This window comes from Clarias gariepinus, chromosome 4 (genome assembly GCF_024256425.1).
Source record: "Clarias gariepinus isolate MV-2021 ecotype Netherlands chromosome 4, CGAR_prim_01v2, whole genome shotgun sequence".
NCBI classification, from domain to species: Eukaryota; Metazoa; Chordata; class Actinopteri; order Siluriformes; family Clariidae; genus Clarias; species Clarias gariepinus.
The window spans coordinates 23514647-23541796 of NC_071103.1; the positions used below are offsets into that span (position 1 = coordinate 23514647).

General features: G+C 35.9%; 1 protein-coding gene across 1 annotated transcript in view; it reads left to right on the plus strand.

Moving 5' to 3' along the window:
• grik3 (glutamate ionotropic receptor kainate type subunit 3) overlaps window positions 1-27150 on the plus strand; it is a 142979-nt gene that overhangs the window by 30001 nt on the left and 85828 nt on the right. Inside the window, exons 2-4 of the mRNA XM_053494552.1 lie at window positions 24814-24987; window positions 25314-25571; window positions 25801-25982. Of these exons, the coding sequence (XP_053350527.1) occupies window positions 24814-24987; window positions 25314-25571; window positions 25801-25982 (614 nt within the window). The remainder of the gene's footprint in view (window positions 1-24813; window positions 24988-25313; window positions 25572-25800; window positions 25983-27150) is intronic.

Genomic DNA, 27150 nt, shown 5'->3' on the forward strand with positions numbered 1-27150 from the left:
TTAGATGGAGGCAAATGATAATATTATAAAATATTATATTAGCATGCAAGTCTTTTTAACTTTTTGCAAAACTGTTAATCTGCTGTCAAAAGTGTTGCATAGCATATAATACAATATTTTAGGGTAAACATGCACACACAATCAGAGAAAGAGAGGGAGAGAGATTTGCAGAATTAGCTAAAATGCTGTAGGAAACCTTGGTATGCTCATGACTTTTGAACATAGTGGTGAGCAAATAGGAGACACAGATAAGGACATAGCCTGAATGTGACCACTCAGCTGGTGGTGGCTCTGTGACTCACTTCTTGCTGACAATTAATGAAGAAAAACAAAATAGGAAATGTAATTTGTAGGGCACACATTAGCACAAAAGGACAACAGACTGGATTAATATATTTATGCTCTTGGCAATGTCATGCCATCTTTAGTTTTTTTCTTTCAGTGTTTCAGTGTTTTGTGTTTTGTCTGGCAACCCTGATGGAAGCACACAGCCTAAAGTGTGCCGATTCAGGTTTATGACCGTACTACGGGTCTTCTGTCTGTGTGTTACTATGTCCACCTTGAATTCTTGGCTGAATCAGTTAATAATTTAAGCAGTGGGAATAGAACATACCCTGCCTGTGTCCTCTCAGCCTGACTGCGTGTGTTTCATGGCAATGCATCATGCATTGTGTCTATTTCAAGTGTCCTTCCCTGTAGGGGACTTACACAGAGGACCAGTCAAAGTGTAGTATCAAATTGAGATGACACCACATTACAGAACGCATGTGCATGCAGGCCATTTTTCTTATAATGTGTCAGCCTGAAACTATGTCCATTTGAAATTTGTACAGGGTTCATCAGGGCACAGTGCTCACACGTGCACTCAGTGATGAACATCCCTACTGGCTACAGCAGTAATAATTAAGTTTATGGTCAAGGTCAAGGGGAAATTTGGTCGCTATTTTTATCAGGGCTGGATTGAAAGCAGGGCTTCTGTACAACGGCATAGCGTATGACTGCTAATGTGGACCACATTCATTACGTACATCAGGGTTTTTAAATTATCCCCTTTTTATCAGTTCAAACCAGTGGTCCTGACCTCTAGGGTTCAGATATACAATCAAGTTTTAAAAGAACTAGGAGTAAAGAGTGGACTGATGTATATATATACATACAGTATATATATATATATATATATATATATATATATATATATTATTTTTTTTAATGGATATAAATGGATTTTCGTTTTAAACCAAACAAACCATAAAATATTTTAAGCTGTTATGGTTCAAGTTCACAATGCCTCTTGCATGAAAGATTTGTGTACTTAGATTCTTCTAAATTGCTTCCATTTTGTTTTTGAGAACCGATGTTAAGCATTTCCTGCAGCTGTTAGACAAAAATCAATTTTTAGACCTGCTATCTTGCTTTTTTTTGTGGACAGTGTGATATTTAGGCCTGTATTACCCTTTGTTATTTAAAAGATGAAAAAAACGTCCATTTGTAATGCAAATGTAATTTGGACAGCTTAAGGTCATCTGTGAATACTTTTAAGTATGTTCTTACACAGTGACTTCCACATAGATGACCATGTCATTTGTATGTAATGTTCCATTATTTTATTTTATTTCAATTAATTTCATTTATTTAAATACAAATGGCTAAATAAGATATTATAAGATAACATATGATTATTGACACCACTTATATTAGGCAAAGCAAAAGACAGATGACAGAGTGCTGCCTAATGTCTGGTAAAAGGCTTTACCAAGGTCAAAATTAAATTTTTTGATCAAATGTACTATCTAAATTTTAATCCTCCTCCCGTCTTTTGATTAGCATCTCACAGCCACGGGGCAGCATTTAATTTCTGTTTGTTGTCATTTGTACCCTGCGCTGTAAAATGTGAGGTTGGGCGAATGTGCACAGTTGTGGCACTAGCTTGCCATACCAAAAAAACAAATTATTAGATTTAATGGCATGTAGGGAGAGAAAAGCAATGAATAAATAACAGGTTATATAGTGGCAAAATTCAAATCAGTGGCAGATTGAATTTGAAGACAGAATGGCAATGTCAGAATGGATAGGCTGAGAGAAGGCTGCAATTTTCCCCACCCTGCTACAGTCCGCAGCGTGCTAATTCATGTTTCATGCTTTGCAAATGCAGGCCAAACGGCCATTTTTATTCCCCAACCCTGGTCTGTCAGGGATTTCTTTCTTTTTCTTTTTTTTTTTTTCCTGAAATCTCCCCCAAAAGGATATTTCAAAGCCTGTATCCTCTTTAAAAACATTATCTGCAATTTTGTCAGGGCTTCCAGACTATACACGCAAGGCTTGATGGCCCTTTGGTGTGCCATTTCTAAGACCCGTTGTCCTAAGTGGCTGGAAGCCTCTTTTTACAACCAGCACGTCTCAATGGCGTCTTCAAAGCACCCCGGCCCCAGTTCACTGTGTGTGGGTAAAAAAAAAAAAAAAGCCACTGTAAATGCTGTCCTAATGACTCTCAGCAGGGTAACCCTTCATTCTCTTAGAAAGGGAAGGGGAATAAAATGTCTGTGGCATTATGTGAAGCCCATGTGAATTCTTTTGGGATTCAACAAAGAAAACCCATTAGTATATTATAGATCTACTGGAGATTCGTATATTTTTGAGAACACAAACATATGCATAATAGTGTAAACATACTTTATGTTTGCACACATGTATAATCTTTTACTTTATAGAGGAAAGTGTGTTGAATAATGTACAGTATCTTCATTTAGAACTAGTATTACAATGCCTGGTCTAGGTTAAACAGCCCCGAAGGTAGCAATGCATGTGAAGGTCATTTGAAAAACCACATGCGTACACACACACACACACACACACACACACACACACAGAAAAAATGCAGTATGGGAATATGGTAAACTATATAAAATAATGTTTTATGTATTGTATCGATTAAAAAATATAAAACATTTGTATCAGTGTAGTGGGCTATATAAATAAAAGTTCACCAAAATGGTGCTTACATCGAATGAATGACAAAAAAAATGATGTTTTTTTGTATAATACATTGCTATGTATATTTATATTTATTTCTGTTCCTTTTTTTCTACATAATATATTTGTACTCAGTTATATCTAAAACATTCATAAATACTGTAGAAGTAAATATTTAAGACATGATAATGGTTCATACATTATACTCCATTGCAGATCACCCATGAAAGGAAGTATTAAAAAGGCATTCTCTTTTTGTTTGTTCTGTGTCTGAAAACTTTTTTTTCACAAATTAGCATGTGTGCTATAAACAGAACCATAGATTTTCCTTAATTAAAAACTTTTACATAATATGGTTTATTAAAGTTTTTAAACAGCATATGTTTTGTAAAATATGATGTGGTATTAAGACAGGTCTTTATTGAGCTGTTTTCATTGCCTGGAGTAGATCCTAGGACCACCTGCAGATCGTAAGTTACTGAGGTTTAGAGGTTATTCTGCTGTAGAGTAATAGATGGTTTGTTAGGGCCATTAAGCACTGATGCTGTCTCTGGGTTGAGAGGGTAGAGTGAAATTGTTGAAAGGAGGGTCAGTGCTGGTAGGACAGGTAGGCAGATGAATAGGCAACTGAATGGAGGGCAAGAGACACAGACAGAGAGTGATGGCAAACCAAGAGTAACAGCACACAATGTATGGACTCATAGAGTGCATTAAGAGAACTCAAGGATGGATCGTCTTTGAACACTAAGTAAAAACTAAAAAATACTATGCCCTCTGTGCAGTGGTTGCAGTCTCAGGATGACATTAATGAAACAATAATCTGGTCCATCCTAAAAGTAATTGATGTGTGTAGCAAAGATGGGAAGTGAACCTGGCTTGACCTTCCCACTGTAAGACAATGAAACTTCAATAGCTGTATTGTTGAAGGAAATAGCTCAATTTCCCTCTAGCAAACATGGGATAGTGGCATTCTAATCCCAAAGTCATCTGTCTGTGATAGACATCAATTAGGGCACTTACGTGCCTAATGATCAGAAATAAAAAACTAATTGGTCTATCTGGAGGTAGGATCTCATCTCTACCAGTGTGTTGTGGCAGAGATGCACTTAGCGGGGATTGTTCAAGCTTATAGTGCAAGGTCATTTTTCAATGATCTATTGCTGTGAATATTTCCTGTTCTTTGATTTTCTTTTTTTGAACACACAGTGGTAGGCATAGCCAAACTTCCATCGCAAGAATCCTTTCATGCTGTTGGGTCACATACCTTAGATGCAAAATGTCTTCAGAAAAATGTTTTTCATATTTCTAAAGGTATTTATAGGTCATGTAGAAAAATTAAAAGAGCAGGTACATTACTATAAATTACATTTAAATATCATGTATGCAAATGAGCACTCATACCATCTCTGTTCAAACACCTTTGAATAGCCTACATTATGCAAGTTGCAGTTGATAAAGTAAAATATATTTTGTTTTGTACAGTACATCTTTCTCCTGGTTTCAGTTGAAATAATATTTTATAATCACACAACAACCACAACAGCAATAACAACAAAAACTACAACGAACTATTTATTTGTATGACAGTCCAGATTTGTGCATGGTCTTTTTCACAGTCATGAGTGTTGCTCTCTTTTTATTAGCTGCTTTATAGGGGTAAAATGAAGGGCAGACTGTGGTATAAGGGGCTTCCTCTTTAGCAGCCCACTACCATGTTCCTGGACAGAGATCTCAAGGGAGGTGACTTACCCACAGTTTGGGGTTAATTGCACCACTGGAGGGAAATGCCGTCTTTCATTTGGTGAATGGTTGTGAAGGCGGTTTGTAACATGCCACGATATGCACTGTGAAGAAAGAAGACAGGAGAAGTAGCCTGCTGAGAGCATTGGTTGCTTGATAAGGGAGGCAGACAAACAATAAGAGATCTGCCTTTTGGGGTTTTATCACCAATATCCACTTTGATTTGTAGAGCAGTGGTGAAGAATAAAAAAAAGGAGAAAGAAATTGGCAATTACACCTAGTGTTACCAAATATTTTTCAAAATATTTCCCTGCCATTTTGCAATGTATTGAATTTGATCTTAAAGACTAAATTATCTAAAAATCTGCCGTTAGTATGAAGTAAAAATGCTACGGGTAAAGTGATGACATCATGAAAGTGTCTAATATCCCTGTGACATATTTAATATAGAGAATCATAATAACTTGACTAATAACATAATAACAAGAATGACAAAGACATGCTTGATTTGGACAGTGGGAAGCACTGCAGCTTTACAGCTACAGGAATATTATTTGATAATCAGCTAAGGTTACTGTCTGTGTGGAGAATCTGTTTATGTGTCCAAGAGGGTTTCTTCTTTTCAACTCTCAAATCATACTGGTACGTCAACTATTTAGTTTATCATTTTATACACAGCGTGTTCCAGCATTCAAATTCAAATTTTATTTGTCACATACACAAACATACACAGTACGAAGCACATTGTTTGTGCTATTTGTATGTGATAAAGTTTCAATATTAAAGGGAACTCATCATGTATGCTGCTACGCCCTGTCTAGGGTAAAGGTAAATAAGCAATAGTTTAAAACTATGATTTTTGCTAATGGAAGTGGGGGAATTACTTCAGGAGCCAACCAGGCCAAAATAAACAGAAAGCAATTAATATTGAACTCTCTAAATTCCCTATTTACAAAATAAAAGAAAAGGAAATACAATAAAACTTCCCTAACTCCCTCTACATAAAACAATCAACAAAAGGTTTCAACAAAAATGGCGTCGGTCTCCCTACCTCCCCAAGATTACGATATACAGTATTACCAATTAGCAACTCAGTCCAAACAGGGCAATCCAAAATTCAAAGTCAAACAGGCTGTAGTCAAAGTTACAAATAGTTGGCAAAAACATGAACAGGTAACAATCCCTCACTGTAACACTCAAAATGAACCAACACCAAATCTCAGTCTTAACACTCAAAATGAACCCACATAGAATCCCAGTCTTACTAACACGGTGTCCTGTGTAACAGAGCAATGAACACAAAAGCTGAAGCAGGAAGTGATGGTGGGATCATTATAGGCAGCAGGAAGTCACCTGATCAAGCAGGGCGGGGCACGAGTTAGAGGGCACTAACCAATCAGCCAACATCCTGCACAGAAGCACACATACAGAACTTCCCAAAAAAATCAGAACAAAAGACAAATAAATATAAGGGACGTAACAATGCTGATGTATGTATATAGTAGTTGCAAACAACAAAACAGAAACTTCTTTGAATATCATACTTGAGCTTTTCAGAAAACATGTTTTACTTGCTGATGAGGATGTTAAACTGATGTAAAAATTAGTGTTCTCTGTAAAGGACAACTGATTTTCATCCTTCATGATCAAACGCACTGATCCCATGAACTTGTAAAAGGTATTTTACTTACCACCAGTCTGACAATAGTGCATCTGTCATAGTTAAATATCCCCTTCAGCAGTCCAGGCAGTAATTAATTTCCATGTTTAACCGAAAGGTAAAATGGTGGTGTCCTGGGACATGGTGCATGACACCAACCTGCATTCTGTATTGTGTGGATTAGGATAATTAGCCCCCGGAAGAGAGTGTAGACAGATGGACAGAGAAGATGATCGTGTTCATACCCATCTCTCTGTGCTCTCTCTTAGCAGATTTCTAAACACAAGCTGTTTCCACAGTAACTAGAAGACTCATCATGGTCTTTCTGTAGTCATGCATATTGAGCTTTGTGTGGGGGTCTTACATTCTTGGAGAGATTTTTTGGCTTGAAACACTATACAGGATTCACAAGACAATTCATCTATATAATTCTAATGAACATTTTATGAAATGCCTTTGTATATACAATATATACTGTGTGTACAATCATGCACACACCACACAGCTATAAATAAAAACAAAAAACTATTAATATATATTTTTGAATTCCCCTTATGACACCTTTGCAGTTCTGGCCCCTCAGGGTGAGACTGCATAGGTCATCTAGTGGTATGCTACAATGTCTGGCACTGGGAAGTTAGTGGCAGATCCTTTGGATGCTGTGGGTTCTGCGGTGAGGCCTCTGTGGATCGGGCATGTTTTTTGGCACAGACAATGGATGCTTCATCAGATTCGGATCTGGGAAATTTGGAGGCAAGATCAACAATGTTAAACTCTTTGCCTGCTGGGCCCTGTGTGCGGCAGGTTGTCATGCACTGGGTGTTCTGATACCTTCCTATCATGGCCAGCATTGCCTCTTTTTGCCAATTTGTGCATTGGCTTTTCTGTGGGAATAGAGCAGATGGCCTGGCCCTTGGTCCCCGTGAACATAAATGGGCCTTGGGTGCCCATGATCTTACCATGATCACTAGCATATAAATAATAATCAGAGATTATCAAACACTCTTTTCATACCTGGAAGGATACAATCACCTTCAAGGAATAAGTGTGGTTGGAATTTATTTCCGGAGGTCGGAGATCACTTATAGATTTCTTGAAATCAAATCATAAAAAACAGCAAGAGTAGAACTCATGTCTATGTTTAATAATGGAAGTAATTTCCACATTGTACAGTGTAAAGTCAAGTTTGGGACTAAACAGCTGTGTAGCATTTAAGTCTATATTATATATTATAAAAAAAGTCATGTGGTCTGATGAATCCAGATTTACCCAGTTTCAGAGTGATAGGCATATGAGGGTAAGAAGAGAGGTGGATGAATTGTGTGCCGACCACACAAACTTATAGGAGAGGTGTTATGATCTGGGGTTGCTTAAGTTGGTCAGGCCAAGGTTCAGCAATATGAAGTGCCAAAAAAATTAAGTCAGCTGACTACCTGAAATACCGAATGATTTATTGATCATTTTTCCCATCAATACATTTTTTTTCCTCCCTGAGATCACAGGCATATTCTAAGATGAGGATGCCAGGATTCATCAGACTCAAATTGTGAAAGAGTATTTTAGGGAGCATAATCATCAGATTCTTTGGAGTGTGCTAGAGATGAGTTTACAAAGCAGTCAGACTCACCCATCATCAATACTTGGAGAGAAATTAATGTGACTCTGGATGGAAATAAATGTTTTGACATTGAATAAGCTTATGAAAACCATACCATGGCGAAAACAAAAGAACTCATAACATAGAAATCTCAAATATAAATTCAATAATACAAAAAAAAAAAAAACATTTGTCATGAAAAACACATAACGTCATATAGCTTATACGAAGTTGTGGAAAATAGGATGGGGCCATCGATAGCAAATGTTTTTCTTTCCTTAAATAACAGTATGTAAAAAAAAGAATTATCTACAAATCACTCTGTTACTTTTTTCAGTGTCCATTCTGGTAACTAAAAACCTTTTTAAACATGCTGTGTAATATTTCATATGCAAAACCATTAAAAAATTAATATTCTTTTCATTATCTCCCCACTCTCTTATGATGACTAATCCCTTATGTTTAAAAATTTCCAAATTTTTAGGTGCACATTGTCTCTAGTATGATTGTAAGTATTTTTTTTAGATGATCAGTCAGAGCAAGCTCTGTGACAGCAGCCCTGCTCAGCCTCCAGACTCTCTCAGGCTCTTAATGAAAAGGAGAGTGGACTTGTTGCGAGCCGCTGATGCAGAAAACATTAACTCAGCTCAGCTACAGTGGCGCAAGCGAGTGCCTTAAACTGATCTTGGGCCATGGAGAAGAAAATTCAGCTCAGTAACTCTGGCTTTTCTGGTTTTGTCTATCGTGATATTGGTTGTATTATTAGCACAGACAAGTCACATGCTGAAATTAAATGTGGACATCTTGCATCACCTTTCTGATTTATTAAAGAAGCCAGAGAACTTATAATAATATTAATAATAGTATAATAATAATAATAATAATAATAATAATAATAGCAATATAATGTTCATTACAATCAATTGTTTTGTCATGCACAGCTTCAGCCTCCTTTTTTTGAAGCCTTGAATTAGAAGTTTTCTGTTAAAATGTCAGTTTAATTGCAGAACCCAAAAGTATTAATACGGAATTAAATGAATAAATATTTTGAGTTTTGTTGCACATAAAAAAATTGAAGAGCACAAGTAAAAAAAGCAACCCAAAAACGTCAGTTTATCAAGCATCATGAGCAATATCGTCATTACAGCCATGGCCGAAAGTTTTGAGAATGACACAAATCTTCATTTTACAAAGTCTCCTGTTTTAATGTTTTTAGCTCTTTTTTTGTCAATGCTACTATAAGTATAATTACAAGCATTTAATAAGTGCCAAAAGCATTATTAAATGCTTGCAATTATACGTATGGTAATTACATATACTTATAGCATTATTGACAACTAGATGTGCCTGCAAATTTGTTTTAATTAATTTGTTTAATTTGTTGTTTAATTGCATACTCATAAGCATGTTTAAAGAAATGTACAACAGCATTTGTTGAATTTTGGAATAAAGTAAATTTTTTACGTGAAGTACGAATAAAGGTGTAAAATTGAGTTTATTAAGTAGATTTTAATTGCACACTCATAAGCATGTTTTACAAAAATGTACAGTGCCATCTGTTGAATTTTGAGAGGAAGTAATGATTTTTTCAAGGTTGATTTTTCTGATATAAGGGCGTTTTCCTTTTAAATTTTAAATTATTATTATTCTCTTCTCATAAGCCAATTACTATGAAACAAAGCCTATATGTTACTCCAAGCTAAGCCCGTGAAAGCCCCATTAAAATTTAAGTAGTTATTACAGTTATTACAAAAATCATCTTGATGTGTTCTATTACTCATCTTACAGTATGTCCCCCCAAATAATTTTTTTGCAAATATCTTTAATGTACAGACGTGCCAACTTTACAGTTTTATTATATGTACAGTATATATTACATTATGTTTATGCAAAATGCCAGTATTTGCAGTGTTGACCCTTATTTTTTTTAAGACCTTTGAATTGCTCCCTGACAGGCTGTCAACTTCTGACCCTTCTTTTTAAAAATTTCTGCAATTCTCCTTTGGGAATTCTGGGAATTCAACCAACTTCTGGGCCACATCATGACTATGGCAGCCCATTCTTGCATAAACAATGCTTGGAGTTTGTTAGAATTTGTGGGGTTTTTTTGGCCACCCACCACTTGAGGTTTGACCACAAGTTCTCAATAAGTTTAAGTTTGTGGAGTTTCCTGCCATCAACCTGCACTTCATTATCACTTTTGCCTTATGGCAAGGTGCTCTATTATGATGGAAAAGGCATTGTATGTCACCAAACTGTTCTTGGATTTTTGGGAGAAGTTGCTTTTAGAGGATGTTTTTGTACCATTTTTTAATCATGGCTGTGTTCTTAGGCAAAATTGTGAGTGAGCTTACTGCCTTGGCTGAAAAGCCAAACCACACATGAATAGTCTTAGGATGCTATTCAAAAGATATTTGTAGGAAAGACTCATTATGAAATAATTATTAGGTCAGGTAGATAAAAACAACAACCAGGTACATAATCTCATGATGAGCTGTGGTAATGATAAGAATCTGTTATCCTTACCCATCTCCTATTTCCTGACAAATCTGCTTTAAAACTCCCAAGGTACTTTATTGTACTGGTGGGGCTTAATACATGACAGATAAACAATAAACATGTGTGGATATGTTTTGTCAGTTGTTTTCTGTGTTAAGTGATGTCTCTCAAACTGGGGCGATAAAGATCTGAAGGTATCTGTATTTACATTACAAGCCTGGCACTTTTTACCTGCTTGACAGGTGTGCCCATTGTCTCATGAGCCCTTGAAGCCTGTCACTCTGACAGATGGTGAGTTTCCATTCATTTTGTTTCTCCCTCTCCTCTGCAGAAAACTCAGGAGAACCAATTGACTACTGAATGCAGTCCTGAGCATGCATGTTTGCCATACTGTCCACAATAGGATTTCTACATGATTTTTTATTAGCGATAATGGGTTACTTGTGATGGATGTAACCAGCTATGACAAAGCTGTCTGTGAAGAATATCCTGATAACCCTGGTAATGATGATTATTTCATGTATATTTAAAAAACACACAGTTTATTAGTTTTATCATTAGGTTGTGATGGCATCCACTGAGCTAAATTTAGTTAAACTAAAACCTAATTGTCATTCCTTGACAAGTGTTGGAGATGGGGATTTTTCTGTTCTGTGTTAAAAGGTGACATTACTGATGCACAGCATCACCTGGTAATTCCTCTGGAAAAATAAAATTACACACAAAAAGTCACACATAAGGGCAAGCAATAAATTAAAAAAAAGTTGAAAAAAAATATTTGTAAGTATACTTCTCTCTCTCTCTCTCTCTCTCTCTCTTTCCACACACATACCTTCTTATATAATTATAAAGAATAAATATTGAGTTGTATTATACTAATTCAGAAGACATTAAAATAATAAACAAAACAAATATGGAATCATTAAGTGAAAAAAAAGTGCTAAATAACCCGAAATGATTTATAATTTTGATTCTACAACATAGACACCTTTTGCTATGATTACAGCTTTGCACACTCTTGGTATTCTCTTAGTCAGCCTCATGACCCTTAGTCACCTGAAATGGTTTTCCAAAAATCCCATTCCACACCTTCTCCTCCTGATTCACATTCAGAAACCGTCTCTTTACCCTCTTTTTACGTCTAACAAAAACAAGGCAGTTAGAACCAAAAATCTCACATTTGGATTCCTCAGACCAAAGAACAGTATTCCTCTGATCTAATGTCCATTAATTGTGTTTCTTGGCTTAAGCAAGTCTCTTCTGCTTGTTGTTCTTCTTAAGTTATGTTATGGCTATGCCACAAATAATCAATGAAGGATTCACTCATACAGTCTCCACTGAACAGTGTATATCAGAACAGAAATATCTGCTGCTTAAACTCTGAAAAGCCTTTCTTTAATCTGAGGTCCTGAAATTGGCAGTTTCTGAAGCTGGTCATTCTAATAAACATATTCTCTGCAGTAGAGGTAGCTCTTACGCTTCCCTTACTGGGGCAGTCCTTACGAGAGCCAGTTTCATCATAAGTGTTTGAAGGTATTGGTGACTACACATGGGTATACATTCATGTTATACATTCATACAAGTTCATGACATTTTTTTTAGATTGACTGACCTTCATTCTTAAGGTAAGGATGGGCTGTAATTTTTCTTTACTGTGTATTTCTTGCCATACAGGTATTATGTTTTTGTACAGTAGTTGTAGTAGCACTAACAGGTAACCCATGCTTCCTCTGCACAAGACAACTCACTGATGGTCTAAAGCACATTAAGGAGGCAAGAAATATCACAAAATAACTCTTAACAAGGTTACCATGATGTGTCAAACTGTTATCAGAGCATTATTATTAGAGAATGACAGCGAAGGTCAAAGCCTAGCAATGTTTTTTTTTTTTTAAATGTTTTAAATATTTGGTAAATATGATGTTCAAATTAAAGCTTGATATGGATCTGGGAGGAGGGAAGACCACTACTTAAAAAAGTTATTTATGAATTTTTGCTTTAAAACTGTTCCGTTTAAGTATGTTCAGTGTATAAGTTCAATGGTTGATCAGTAAGTGGAGGTTATTAGCAACGTTCAGAAATCCTGTTTTGATGCTGTTTTCATGTTGAAAGTGAAAACCAGATTAAAATGATCAAATAAGTAATTTGTATTAAGTTAGGCTTTAATCTGCAATGCCACAACTCTTTCCCGAAATGGTGGATAAGAAAGGTAGATTAGAAATGGGTTTGAAATTGGAGAGAATGTCTGGAATTAGATTTGTAAAGTTAAATATACAATATAATGTATATTAAATTGTTGATTGCCTTTTCCAAAATGTTTTATTTACAAGATAGATCCAGGGCTTATGCATAGATAGAAACTTTTTATTTAGGATCAAAGCAAATCAAGTGCTGCGATCAGTAGGAAAATGCTCTCTTATCAACTTATCTGGAATGCAAATAATTTGGTGTCAAATTGCCTGGTAAGCTATCACCTAATTCTTCTTGTCAAAAAGAATGGGGATTAATTTGTGGAAAATATTAAGAAATGAATTATTGAACAGCTTGGTGCTCATGCCAAATGGGCTTCATGATTGATGAGGTGGACTTAAAGTGCACTCTTACTACACAAAGTGATTTTTTTTTTATTGAACATGACACTGGGTCATGTCTTGTATCACCTGTCTGTTGGACCCAGTTATAACTGGATCCTTTTCTCCCTGTTAATTAAAGTAGCTGACACTCAAAGGAAGTGAATACAGGGGTGTATAGCACAAGTGAATACTATTAATCGTTGTGTCTCATTCAGACACTACACACAGTTTCTGAAGTCTCTTTGCACATTTAATGGCACCTATTTCACAATACAGAGTGAGTTTAAAAGAAGGGTGACACAGAAGTGGGATCTCCGATGTTGGATTGTGATGAGGCAGAGGAGTACAGAAAAAGCGGTAGAAAAAATCTTCGTGCTAGGAGCAGAAAAAAACAAAGAATGCAGAGAAAAGTGTTGTGCATGCTGCTTACACATAGCACATAATTTCAATTTATCCTTATCTTGAATCTAGTGATTCACATATATTTTTCCATGCTTTTGTGTAGTTCATTCCTTTTTTCTTATATATGTATATTTTATTCTGTGCATGCGTGAGCTTTAAAAATCTATTAAAGAGCTGAGATTTATATAACCCAAAGATAGGCTTTCTAATAATGAACAATGAACTTAGTAACAATTTTAAAATTTTAAAACCTTTTTAATGAGTAAAATATAAAATCTGCTCTACATGTAGGCATTTCCCTTGTCTCTCATCCCTTAGCCAGCATGTTTACACTTGAGTATAATCCATGAAGTACTCTTAAGTTTGGCCATGTGGATACATTTTGATATACATGCCGACCAAACACTAAGCATTTAACTGTGTCAGAATAACAGGGAGAACCATGTTTTGAGGTTGCTGGGTTTACAAAAAATAATTAAAGGATTTGTTTTTCTTTCTATCTTTTCCTTCTTTCTTTTTTTTTTTTAAGAATTTTGCTAAGAAAAGTATTGTAACCAAATGTTAGCACACGCTGATATTTGTCAGCCATGCATGGTTGCCAGCAGTGTAATTTCACTGGGGGGTTTAATAGTATGCCATCAGAAATCCTGCAGCAGGGCAGCTTCTAGTGGTAATGAACTTGTCAGCTCTGTAGCATTCTGGGTCTCATGTTGCTGTTATTATTCAATTCAGGATTGTGCTCGCTTTCCATTCCCCACATTGATTCCTCAAATGCCACCAGGCCACTTGTTTCACACAATGCATATTTTCTGCTTAGTCCCATTAGACCTAAGCTACTGTATTGCCCCTTGTTTTAAACAAATTTTGCTCAGTAGGTCCATTGTGGCTATCCTTAAATGTTAAACTGTTAGATAAATGTGTATTATTTTTTATAGTTTACTAAGACACTTAACATTTAGCATTTTTGTACAAAACATCTAGAACACATGCATGTAAGTCCCAATTTACTGTAACTAGACTAAACAGACTGATAGATTATACAGACTGAACAGACTGATAGATTATACAGTCATACATAGTAACGTATTCCTCTTAGTGGTTGATGTACGTACTTGTATATATTTATGTTAGTACTTAAAGTGTTAGTATGCTAAGGCTGTTATATGCAGGAACATAAAACGGTGTGAAGCAGTTGTCCTGCATTTTAGGGACTATTAGTTCTGCAATATTAAATTTGCAAAATGAACATACTGTACTATAGCATACTTCTTGAAACATGCAATCTTCAGTTTTCACATAAATGTAGATAATTTAATAAAAATAGCATAGTCAAATACAATATAATTGCTTATACCATTTTATTATTTTATTCTATTTTTTTCTGTAGTTATGGTGATTGTTGTTAATACTTCTATTGTCATCCAGCCTCATGGTCCCATTACTGCTAGTAGACATGACACTTTGACATCCTATAAAGGATGTATAGAGAACATTTATATTCTTTGCATTTAAAAATGCATTTGTGGCTTCCAAGATATATGACTGTATAAAAGAAATGTATGTAACAAAGATGTGTTTCCTAATGACTAGGTAAATAATAGGCCTAGGAAGGCCCGGGGTTTCACCACTAACAAAGCATTACTGCTTGTTAGCTGTCAGGCAGTACAGCTGTCAGTGAGTAAGCTCACTTCATGTTGGAGATCAGGCAGAACAGAGTGAACATTCTGTACTGTGCAACTGGCGTGACTTCTACTCAGGAAACTGCAGAAGAAAATTATGTGGAGAACGCAGGCTGCTCACATGTGAGACAAGCATCTAATAGGGAAGAATGTAAAGGCTTTTAACACATAGCTTTTACTTATAAAAAGACGTTTAATAATCACATAACTCATTTAAATACTTATGTGTCAAAGAATTAAAGGATTCAAGAGTGTTACAAACATGAGCCTAAGCCCAAGATTGTGGGATTTTTCTGTTTATTTTATTCTAGTACTTAGTATTTTGTTCTTCTTGTGTCATCAGCTAATTTTTAAAACCTCTTCTATAGGTGGCAAAAGAGGCTAAATTTTGAAAGTCATAATGGAGACTAGACAGTCACGGACTGATAAATGTCTGGATACACACTATTTGTGACATTTTACACAATCGTACACACTTTCTTGGGAACACTTTCCAAAGGTTATCCAAATTGCATCAAAACCCTAAAATAGCCAAATAAATTAACAGACCTCAGGATTTTAATGATGCCCAGAAGCATAATCCAATCTGATAAAGCCCTACGATATTAAGTTAAATTGTGTAGATTTATAAACTAAATTTTTTTTTTATCTACTGAAGACAAATTTTACAAGTTCTTTTAATAATAAATTAGCTTACATGTAATTTGTTTTAGTTTAAAATGTAAAAAAAAGTCTCACTAAACTGAGTTGTCTTCTTAGCTTTCATTCAAAACAGAACCAGTGAATAGGAATGATATATAATAGATAATTGTATAAAAGACAGTGAGTAACTCTAATTTAAACATGAAAATGTTGGATGTCCTTGACCCAAGATACTGATCTCGTTAGCAATATCATATAGCACTAGTATTATAAAATACTGGGTTGGTCTTTCTTATATCCTGGATTTATTTGTTGTATATTGTGCATTATTTTTTATTATGTGAGGAGCTATGCATCCCAGAGCTAAGTAGAAGTTGATATATGGTACACTTGTTTAACTTTTACTGAGCAAGTAATAAAATGTGTCCTTGTCAATTGTCAGTCCTTTCTGCCTGAATTCCTGTGTAGGCATTTAAGGTACATTAACTTACATCAGGTCAGTGACAGAATTCCACTTGTGCTCATTTAAATTTGCAAGAACTCGTGTCAGTGCAATCAATAATTTTTCAGTCACTTCTACAGGCCCTAATTGGCTTTGATAAGATGCTTGCAATGTTTTTCAGGAACAATGGATGTCATAATAAAGGCATTCTATTATAAACCCACACCTGTAAAAATAGTGGTTAAATACAATTTTCCAGATGGTCTTATGGCACTCAAGAAATAACAAGCTTGCCATGTGAAATAAAGATCCTTTTACACAAATATTTAGAGCAGAGATTTAATCATAGCTATGTTTTATGAGTCTTCTATTTAGTTAATTTTCTGTGATATCATTAAACAGTTTTCCATGAGGCAGCATGGTGGTGTAGTGATTAGCACTGTCGCCTTGCACCTTCAGGGTCTGGGTTCAATTCCCGACCAGGCTTGATTTCCGTTTCTGTGTGCATGGAGTTTACATGTTCTCCCTGTGCTTGATGGGTACTCTGGTTTCCTCCCACAGTCCAGACATGCAGGTTAGGCTAATTGGCATTCCCAAATTGCCCGTAGTGTGTGAATGAGTGTGTGTGTGCAAGATATACATTGCAGTGTGTGTATCCTGCAATGGATTGGCATACTGTCCAGGGTGTACCCTGCCTCATGCCCTAAGCCTCCTGGGATAGGCTTCAGGTCCCCGCAACCCTAAATACAGGATAAAGCGTTATAGAAGATGAATAAGTGAGTAAGTGAGTGAGTTTTCCATGATTTTCTTTAGAAAAATGTCTACTGCAACGTATGACTGAAGACAGCATCATGATTTAGTAAGTTGAATTGGCTTATGCTGATAACATTGGCTCTATTAGTGCCCTTAAATACTAGGTTATCCATATACTGTATTCTTGAAGGACACAATGAACCAAAGAGGATATGAGCTCATTTTACAGTTGAGACCTGGTGTATGGCACTTAAATTTAAGCTGTTTGTAGGTGGACACAATGTCACACACTCATTTTTGGGTTTGTTTCAAAGGATGTTAAAATGACCAAAGAAAAGTCTACACAATTTTTATTTTAGTCGCTCTTGTCCTAGAAATAAGCCAGGGGTGTCCCAAAAGATATGCCCTGACCCTCCCCCTGTAGTAGGTTTGCACAGGAACAGCCTCTTTAGTCAAAAGTGGGGCAATTTTATATTTAGTCTTGCCCGCTTGCTCCTTGAAAATGGGGTAATCTAATCTCTAGCCGGGTGGACAGAGGTTTACCGCTTCAATGTGAGCTACTGAACTCCAGCCCTTGGCACTCATTGCTCACGGATCAACTCGTGGTAGGGTTTGACCGCTAAATGATGAGCTTAATAAGGTGTGTTAAGACTAGGTAAACCTTTAACCTTTACAAGCTACTCTGCTTTTTCATGACTACGCTAGAATATGTTTTCTAAAATATGTATAAGTTCTATTGAAAATTATTCCTCTTGAGATCTGGCTCTTTGGAAGTAAAATATAAAAAAATGGGGCGAGGCTCAAGACTTATAAAAACCCTCAAAACTTTCAAGGCTCTGTTGAAACCGGCATTAAGGGACTGAGTAACATGTTTTCTTTCATACTAGAATAAAGATATCTTAAGATGCTACCAGTTGATGGTCAAAACAGCCAGTTAATCATGTCAATGTCAGCAGTTTCTCCAACAAAATTGGAAATAACATTCACTTGCTAAACTCAGTTTAAATATTAATTGCTTCCTAAAGTTTAAAATCAATGTCAATTACACCACCCTTAGTACTGCCACTGTGTACTGGTTATCTTACCCTGTGATCTGGATTTTGGAGATTCATTTACTTCATGGGAGTATTTGACCCTCAGGATACATCCAGCCTGCTGTTTTTGGCTCAAGAATTAAAAGGTCTCTTAGTGTCGCCTTAATGAAAATGATGCCCCCAAGCTGCAAAAAGATGCGTATGCGCTCCCTCTCTCTCTCTCTCTTTCTCTTTCTCTCTCTCTCTCTCTCTCTCTCTCTCACACACACACACACACACACAAAGATGGCTGTTGTTACAACTCCCTACTGTTTCTCTCTAGCAGACAAAAATAGGATCGTGTGTCTGAGATGCTTTTGTCGATACCCAGATGGATCAGATGATGAATTGTTTGAATAGGAGAAAGAAGAAAAGGCTGAGGCAACAAATTCCTAAAATTAACAGCACACGCTGAGTGCATTTTCCCTGTCACATTTAGCCACTTTATTCCTTGTTCATTCACAGCCATAATTTTGCGAACAATATCCTGGTGTGTGTATGTGTGTGTGTGTGTGTGTGTGTGTGTGTGTGTGTGTGTGTGGAGAAAGAATAATGGGGTAGAGTGTGCCAGCTGGGCTGTTAATGGAGCTCAGTCTTCATACTGGAGCAAACTGGTGATTCTAGAAATTCAAAGTGTGTGTGGGGCAAAACATGGTGCTTGAGGGAATGCAGCTTTTACTGAGCATAACATGAGAAGTAACCTTTACATCGTCAATGAGCCTCTGTTTGAATGAACCTAATTTCAAGTTGCTGTTTATTGTTTGTACGTTATTTCAAGTGCTGCTGAGGTGCGGTTTGGCGTTTACCGTTTTGATTGTAGCTGTAGAAACCATGCTGGGTTTTTGTAAAAAATCTAGTTTGATAAAATGCATTAAAAAACAAAGTAAAAAAATTAAGCATAATGGATATATGGCTATGGAAACAAGAAAGTATATATGTATATAAAATGGTAAAGTTGTCGTGTCTGACCATTAAATATATTTGCAAAAAATTATTTGGGGGAATGCAAGATGAGTAATAAAACACATCAAGAAGGTTTTTGGAATTTGTCTGTCTGTTTGAGCACGAATTACGTAAAAACTCCTGAACAAATTTTAATGGAGTTTTCACAGTTGTATTTGGCCGAGCTTGAGATAACACGCAGGCTTTGTTTCTGTAATCGGCCCATACGAAGATATGCTGCTTTGTAATTTAAATGAAAAACGCCATATTATAAAAAGAATCGACCTTGGAAAAAATCATCTCAAAATTCAATAGATGGCGCTTGACATTTATTTAAATGCCGTTATGAGTGTGCAATTAAATTTCATGCAAATGTATGTAAAGTATGTAAAGTTGCGTATATATATATGGGTTATGATCACATTACAAAAAAATAATAAATAAATTTATATATATATTTATTTATTTTTATTTTTTTGTAATGTGATTATAACCCATTACACACCATTGTATTTTATATTAAGCCAACTTCATGCTACAGTTATTTAAACTTTGCAAACATATCTCCTGCCATTTTCTGTTGGTTGTACAGTAGATAACAGAAATGTATCCATGAAATTCCATGCAATGGTGGTTGATATTATGTCCATGGCCACCAGCGACATCACTCACAGCTGCTGCTAGTGAAAAAGACTGGCTCCTCTCCTGCTGAGCTCTTGCTTCTTTGTCTTGCCATGTATGATGATGCCAAGCATTTGATTCAGTTTCTATGTGCTGTGTGTGTGTGTGTGTGTGTGTGTGTGTGTGTGTGTGTGTCTACAGTATGTGTGTGCACCCTTGGCAAAAATTACCCAATACACACTGGTTAGGATGCTAATGATACACTAGCTAGTGTTGAATGGACTGTGCAGTGTGTTCTCATAAACCTCACATATTTTAGTGTATGATAGGCATGTTTTGAATCCTCCCTGCTGGCTTCTCTGTTAACATTTTACTCAGCTCTCATGTGGATGTGGCTCTCACTGTCACTTATATTTATGACTTTGTGTTTTGGTCTTTAGCATGAAGCTTTTCATGATTTGTGTTTCGGGCCTTGTGTTAACAAAAACATGTAAATGAGCTACACTAGTGCGGGTCTGGTGTGGGAGAGAGAATTAGGACAGGGCTAGAACAGCAAAAGGACTCAGTGAGATACAGCACTCAAATAGCAGCTCTACTCTGTCACATTATCCACTGTGAATGTTTCTGAATAATAACATGATCATAAACCTTGCTAAGCTGGAAAGAAGGAAAGAGAGTGAGTGAACGAGGACAGGAGATTGAAAGCTGCGTTAAATTGCATGAGTAGAACCATTTGAGCATAAAATTAGATTTTACAAATATGTTGTTACCTGGCACTTATTTGACAGTGGGGATATTAGTGCATTCTGGCATCTATGAGTATTACTAATCATATCAAATAAAAATGAATATCAGCATATTGCAGGGTTGATATTGTCAGATGTATATCTGGTATGTGAAATGGTAAAAAAGAGCATAATTTCATTATATTGTGTTTTCTTACGGAACACATTCCAAACACTGGAATTAATGACTGTATATGGCAATATGTATGGCTGTGTAACAATAAAACTTATTGCTTAAAAAATGCTTTTAATAAATAGCTTTGATGAAAAATTCTAAATCCTAAAATAGCAAGTGATTAAAATTAATTTTTCTTCTTCTTTGTCTTTCGGCTGTTTCCTTTCAGGGGTCGCCACAGCGAATCATCTGCCTCCATCTAACCCTATCCTCTGCATCCTCTTCTCTCACACACACTAACTAGCCAACTAACTTTATGTCCTCTCTCACTGCATCCATAAATCTCCTCTTTGGTCTTCTTTTTGTCCCTCTGATGAACTCATTTTTGATCCTATCCATTCTTGTCGCTCCCAAGGAGAACCTCAACATCTTCAGCTCTGCTACCTTCAACTCTGCCTCCTGTCTTTTCTTCAGTGCCTCTGTCTCTAAGCCGTAGAGCATCGCTGGTCTCACCACTGTCCTGTACACCTTTCCTTTCCATGATTAAAATCTAAATATGATTTAAAAAAGCTGAATAAAATAGAAAAAAGTTTAAACATTTTTTGTTACTTAACTACCACCTTAAAATTGAGGATGGCACTCTATTTTCAAATTCCACAATCTATGTTTCTCACATTTATTAAAATGTTTCACATTTTTTGCTTCATACAAACTTACCTATTACTCTCTGCACATAAGTCTGCCAAATGGAAATATGTAAATAACATTAGAACATTACAGTTTTTAAATAAATGTGTTTATAAATGTCTATATAAAGCAGACAAACAGCAACAGTGATTGAACTGCATTTTTAGTGAAGCACAGAGAAATACCACACTGCATTTCCTTTAAGGGGATGGAAAGATACAAAGCCTGTGTTCAGTGTGATTGGTCAGTGTTATGCACAATGCTAGTAGTTTGCTGTAATTGTTAGTACTAGCTATTGTTGGCTCAATTCTCCTCAGCCATTGTGCAGCAAAGTTCCTTTGTGCTTCCGAGGAGCAGTGAAGCTGTTCAAAGGCAGCCTGGGAACCCTACCAGAGAAGCATATGAATACAAAAGAACTCATTCAAATTACTTAGTTTGCTAGCATACATTCATCCAGAAACATAATGATAGTGTCTTATTGTGCAGACCCAGGCACACCCCATAACTGCCTGGATGGGAGTATGAACAAGCTTGAACAAGGAACATATGGATATAAAATAAAGGGAGCAAGAGAAAGCAAACAAGCAGAAAACTGCATTTCTTAATGTATGCTATGTTTAAATGAAATGCTCTTTAAAAGGTTACAACACAAAACCACATTAATTTTGGCTCTGATTGTAGTTTGAAAGTAGTCTATTTTTATTATTTTATGATAGCTAAAGACAGAATGTGTTACATTTTTATAGATTTATTTTCATGTATTGAGGTTGAGGATGGTGACATTTACACTGTGCGCTTAGTTGATGTAGACTATGTTTTATTGTTTTTATCATTATCATCATTTTTACGATTCATAAATATATACTGGTCACTCAATAACCAATTTATTCATAACCTACATATAACTTGAAAATAACTATAAACACCACAATTTCAATTCTCACAATTCAATTCTCAGGCCATTCTGACTACTTCTAGCTTGCTTTTGAGTCCAGAACATATGTTAATTTCCCCTGTTTTATCTCATAAAAACACAAATTGTCTTTCCTTAAATCTTATTCATGTTATTATGACCCACAACCAGCCTTAAAATAAAATAAATTTTCTATAGGAATAAATAACTGACACTAAAATAAACCTTCACCCTTACCATTGGCTACATGTCCTTAGAAAAATTCAGTCTCAATGGAATGTTATTGGCTCATAAATGAAACTCTTGGTGATGATGATTATCTGTAATATATTATTTAGCCCAGTCTTGCGAGCTATTATTTAGCTTAACCTTGTAAACTTGTGACTGTCCCATTTTGGGTATGTTTAATTTTGGTGAAATGTCTGTAACTTGATCATTCAGATTCTAAATAAGCTCACTTAGGGCCATATTATGAAAAGCAGCAGCTGTAATGAGCACATGTTTTCTGCTCAGGCTATGGCCCAAGAGATTAATTAAGCCCTTTTGTAGTTCTGCCTAGGAATAGGAAACAAGTTAATCACAAACAAAATTGACTAATGTTAAGGAAGAGAGAAATCTCACATCAAACATTTACAGCTTAATTTAGTTTTGGCCTTTTAGAATTGTCATTAAGTAACTGACACAGTATCACTGACATTTCTACTTTGGCAATTTTAGCATTGGGAAAATGTCTGTATTTGTGGTTCAGTCCAGTGTACCAGTGTACTATTCCATTTTTAACAGAAAAATGCTTTTACATTATGCATTATGCTTATGACAGAGTTTTCTGAAAATGGCAATGCAAATTATTCCATGATTTCTTTCTCTTGTGGAGCTTGTACCCCACATGTTTATTAAATTTGTTAAAGTGCTTCCGAGCAATGCACATTTTATCCTCTTAACAGTCAAATTAGTATATACTCCAGCAATTACTTAATGTACTCTAATGAGATTTCCTTGCAAAACGGCGGGATTCATTTATTTTAATGCGCAAAGCTCCTTCCACAGAGTTTATGCATCGCCTCCCTCCAGAGCACAAGTGGGGCTGGAGTCATAAATAGTGAAGTGTGCATTGCTGCTCCAAGCTCATAAGTGGAGGACTGGGATCCTGTAGCAACTGATGCTCAGGGATGATCACAGCACTTCAGGAAGCTGACGACCCCTGTTGTGATACAAGTTGCTCAAACTCAAACTAAATGCTTTTTGAGTGATGGATTTGCTTTTGTGTGTTGTGAAGTGTTTTATATCATTGCTGATCTGCATTCTTTCTAAACGCAATATATAACGCAATATATTAACCTATTTGTAGCAAGGATAAAACAAAAACATTCTTAAAACAAAAAATAAGAATAATTAGATATCAAATCACAAATTATTTTGAGTGTTCTTCTGTAATTTTTGCCTATCAGTGAAGCCCCTGGATTTCGGAATTAATTGTCATATCTGTAAATGGCTTCCATTTCCAACAATGCTTTTCATGTGGGAATAACACGTGATACTTACAAAACACATGATACTTTTGCTACACTGAAACGCAAAAAAAAGGTAAAAAATAAGGAAGGAAAACATTAAATTGTGTGATACAGTATGTCCCAATGCAAACAAAAAAATTATTTTATTGAATGTGTATGTTTGTACATTTTTTACATTATTATTATTATTATTATTATTATTATTATTATTATTTTACAGTATTACTTAACACATATTACACTTTTGAAAACATAATTATTTTAAAATTTGGAACATCTGTAAGACTAATTGCTTCCTATTTTCATTCAGGTTATAATAGTTATAATAAATAGGCATTTCACTAGTCTATTCTTCTTTCTCCCTTTAAGTTATAAAGATTAAAAATGCTATTTCCTGAAAGCTAAAAATGTCCTTTGTCTGAAAACTTACAGACTATTACTAAGCATTAACAGCAGAACCATTTTACAAAAAATATTGCCTATTTCCTAACCTCCCAGATAAAGAAATTATATTTTTCCAAACACATTTAATAATTTAATCCTGTTTTCTACCTTGATTTAATTATTTAATGAATTTAATGATTTAAGCCTTTTATTATTTTGCTTAGATTATCGGTGTTGTCCAACAAAAAACTCTCTGTAAATGAGCTGTTACTATAGAAATGATAAGGCATTTAGCTATATATTAAAAGTAAATTAATTTAAACATATCATATTCTCTTACAGAAAATGAATGCATGCTTTTGACTGGAGAATTCAAACATTATGTGGTATACTTACTTATAAACCATTCAATGAATTTCTAGAATGTCAGTAGATTGTGAAATAAAGTAGATGAAAATGTTTGCATAGGTCCCTAAAGATCTACCATTCCACATAATAATCCATTTTTCTTTCAGACCTACTGCCCTGAAAATGGCTTGGACCTTTGATGGGCCCATTTGCTTTTTCCCCTGTCTTGTCTGCCCTCATCCCCATTATGGCCCTGAACTTTAAAAGCCTGAGCTGAAACTCACAACCAGTAGTCTGAATGCAGACAGACTCTATCTATTTGCTGAGTAAATCTAATGTGGTGCCTTATGGCACACAAAACAGTTTACTTGCTGCATTACAGCCAGAGGTTTGGATTCAGAAGTCTGGAAGTAGGATTGAAACAGAATTTTGACTGCTGTGCTCTGTGTTAACATAATCTTGTCTTATGGTTCACAGGAGGGATTTTTGAACAAACAGATGGTCCAGTCTCACTTGTCAGTGCAGAGGAACTGGCCTTTAAATTTGCTGTCAATAACATCAACAGAAACAGGACATTACTGCCAAACACAACATTAACATATGACATCCAGCGGATTAATATCTATGATAGCTTTGAAGCTTCTAGAAAAGGTGAGTAAACCTGGTCAAATAAAGCTTATGAAACCATACAATTAAAATAACTGCCAAATTCATTAATGATTGCGATAAATTATTAGTACTTACGTGTATAAGACCAAGAGCTAATAATTCTTTAGGGATTACTGATGTGGTTGTTTTTTTTTTGTTCAAACTGGCCCTTAACGATTTCACCTAAGCTACTACTGTATAGTCCAACCAAGATTTTGACATTTTAAGTCATATAATACAGATTTAAAATGCATTACATTAGTAATACTATTTACACATGAGGTATTTAAACTCTCTAAAAGTGTTAACCTGACCATTACTTTTGCCAGCTTGTGACCAGCTGTCTTTAGGTGTTGTGGCCATATTTGGACCATCTCATAGCTCCTCATCAAATGCAGTACAATCCATCTGCAATGCACTGGAAGTTCCACATATCCAGGTGAGGTGGAAACATCACCCCATGGACAACAGAGACACATTCTATGCCAACTTGTACCCGGACTACTCCTCTCTCAGTTACGCCATCCTGGATTTGGTACAATTCCTGAAGTGGAAAACAGCCACTGTGGTGTATGATGACAGTACTGGTGAGATATAATATTTCATAGGTTTTACACACACACACACACACACACACACACACACACACACACACACAAACACAATCTCACACTTCAAAATTCAAGGTTTATTGTGTAAAATATAATCCACAGTATAAATAATACAATCCTTTTCTACTTCTGCTAGAAATATATACTTTGCGGGATCAGCATGTTTTAAATAATAAAGAAGTTTGGTTTCACATACTGTGTTCAGGTTTGATTCGACTCCAGGAGTTGATCATGGCCCCTTCCAGGTACAATATAAGGCTGAAGATCCGGCAACTTCCTCTGGACACTACTGACACCCGGCCCTTGCTAAAGGAGATGAAAAGAAGCAGAGAGTTCCGCATCATCTTTGACTGTAGCCATATCATGGCCGCACAGATTCTTAAACAAGTCAGTTTGCACTGTTTTGAGTATAACAAATGATCTAAAACTATTTGTTGTCTATACAGTATGTAAATATTTAAATAAAAAACAGTAGAATTAGATTTATTGGGATGTGTTGGGATTTATGTAAGGATTTAATCCAGTGTTAGATTTAATACAGTGTGTCCCAAAAGTCTCCATACATAGGGCAAATAACACCTTTTGGAAAAATGTAACTTTATTTGCAAGACATCCTTTATATGATTAAAATTTCTTTGTATACACAAACAGCTTTGTCTCAAATTTGGTGAACTTGTGTTAACACATCTGTTATGAATGATATATATAAATGATCCTTGTACTATCTTTCCTTGGCCCTTTTTTTGGCCGTCATATGCCCTTAGTAAAAATCAATTGCGCCTAAATCTGTGCCTAAAAATAAAGCTGAAAAATGAGGGGTGATGTTCAATGCAGTGAAGCTGGAACTTGAAGGAGTAATATTCAGTGTTCCCACAGGTAGGATGTGAGTTAGAAGAGAAGGAGAAATTCTGGAGTGAGTTAGATAAAGTGATGCAGAGCATTCCCAAAGGTGAGAGAATGGTGATTGGTGCAGACTTCAATGGACATGTTGGGAAAGGGAACAGAGGTGATGAAAATGTGATGGGCAGGTTTGGTCTTCAGGACAGGAATGTAGAAGGACAGATGGTGGTGGACTTTGCAAAGAGGATGGAAATGGCAGTAGTAAAAACTTTCTTCCAGAAGAGACAGGAACATAGGGTGACATATAAGAGTGGAGGCAAAAGCACTCAGGTGTACTACATCTTGCTACAGTACAGCTTGGGTGGTCAGGAGGTGCTTTCAGTTGACTGGACAACTACAGCCAATGTGATCAGGGAGACAGGTAGGGTACTTGGTGTATCATCAGGTAAGGGAAAAATGGACAAGGAGACTTGGTGGTGGAATGAGGAAGTCCATGAGTGTATACAGGGAAAGAGAATAGCTAAGAAGAAGTGGGACACTGAGAGGACTGAAGAGAGTAGACAGCTGTACAGGAAGATGCAGCGTAAGTTGAAGGTAGAGGTGGCAAAGGCCAAACAAAGAGCATATGAGTACTTGTATGCTAGGCTGGACCGGAAGGGGGGAGAGGTGAATCTGTACAGGTTGGCGAGGCAGATGGGAAGAATGTGCAGCAAGT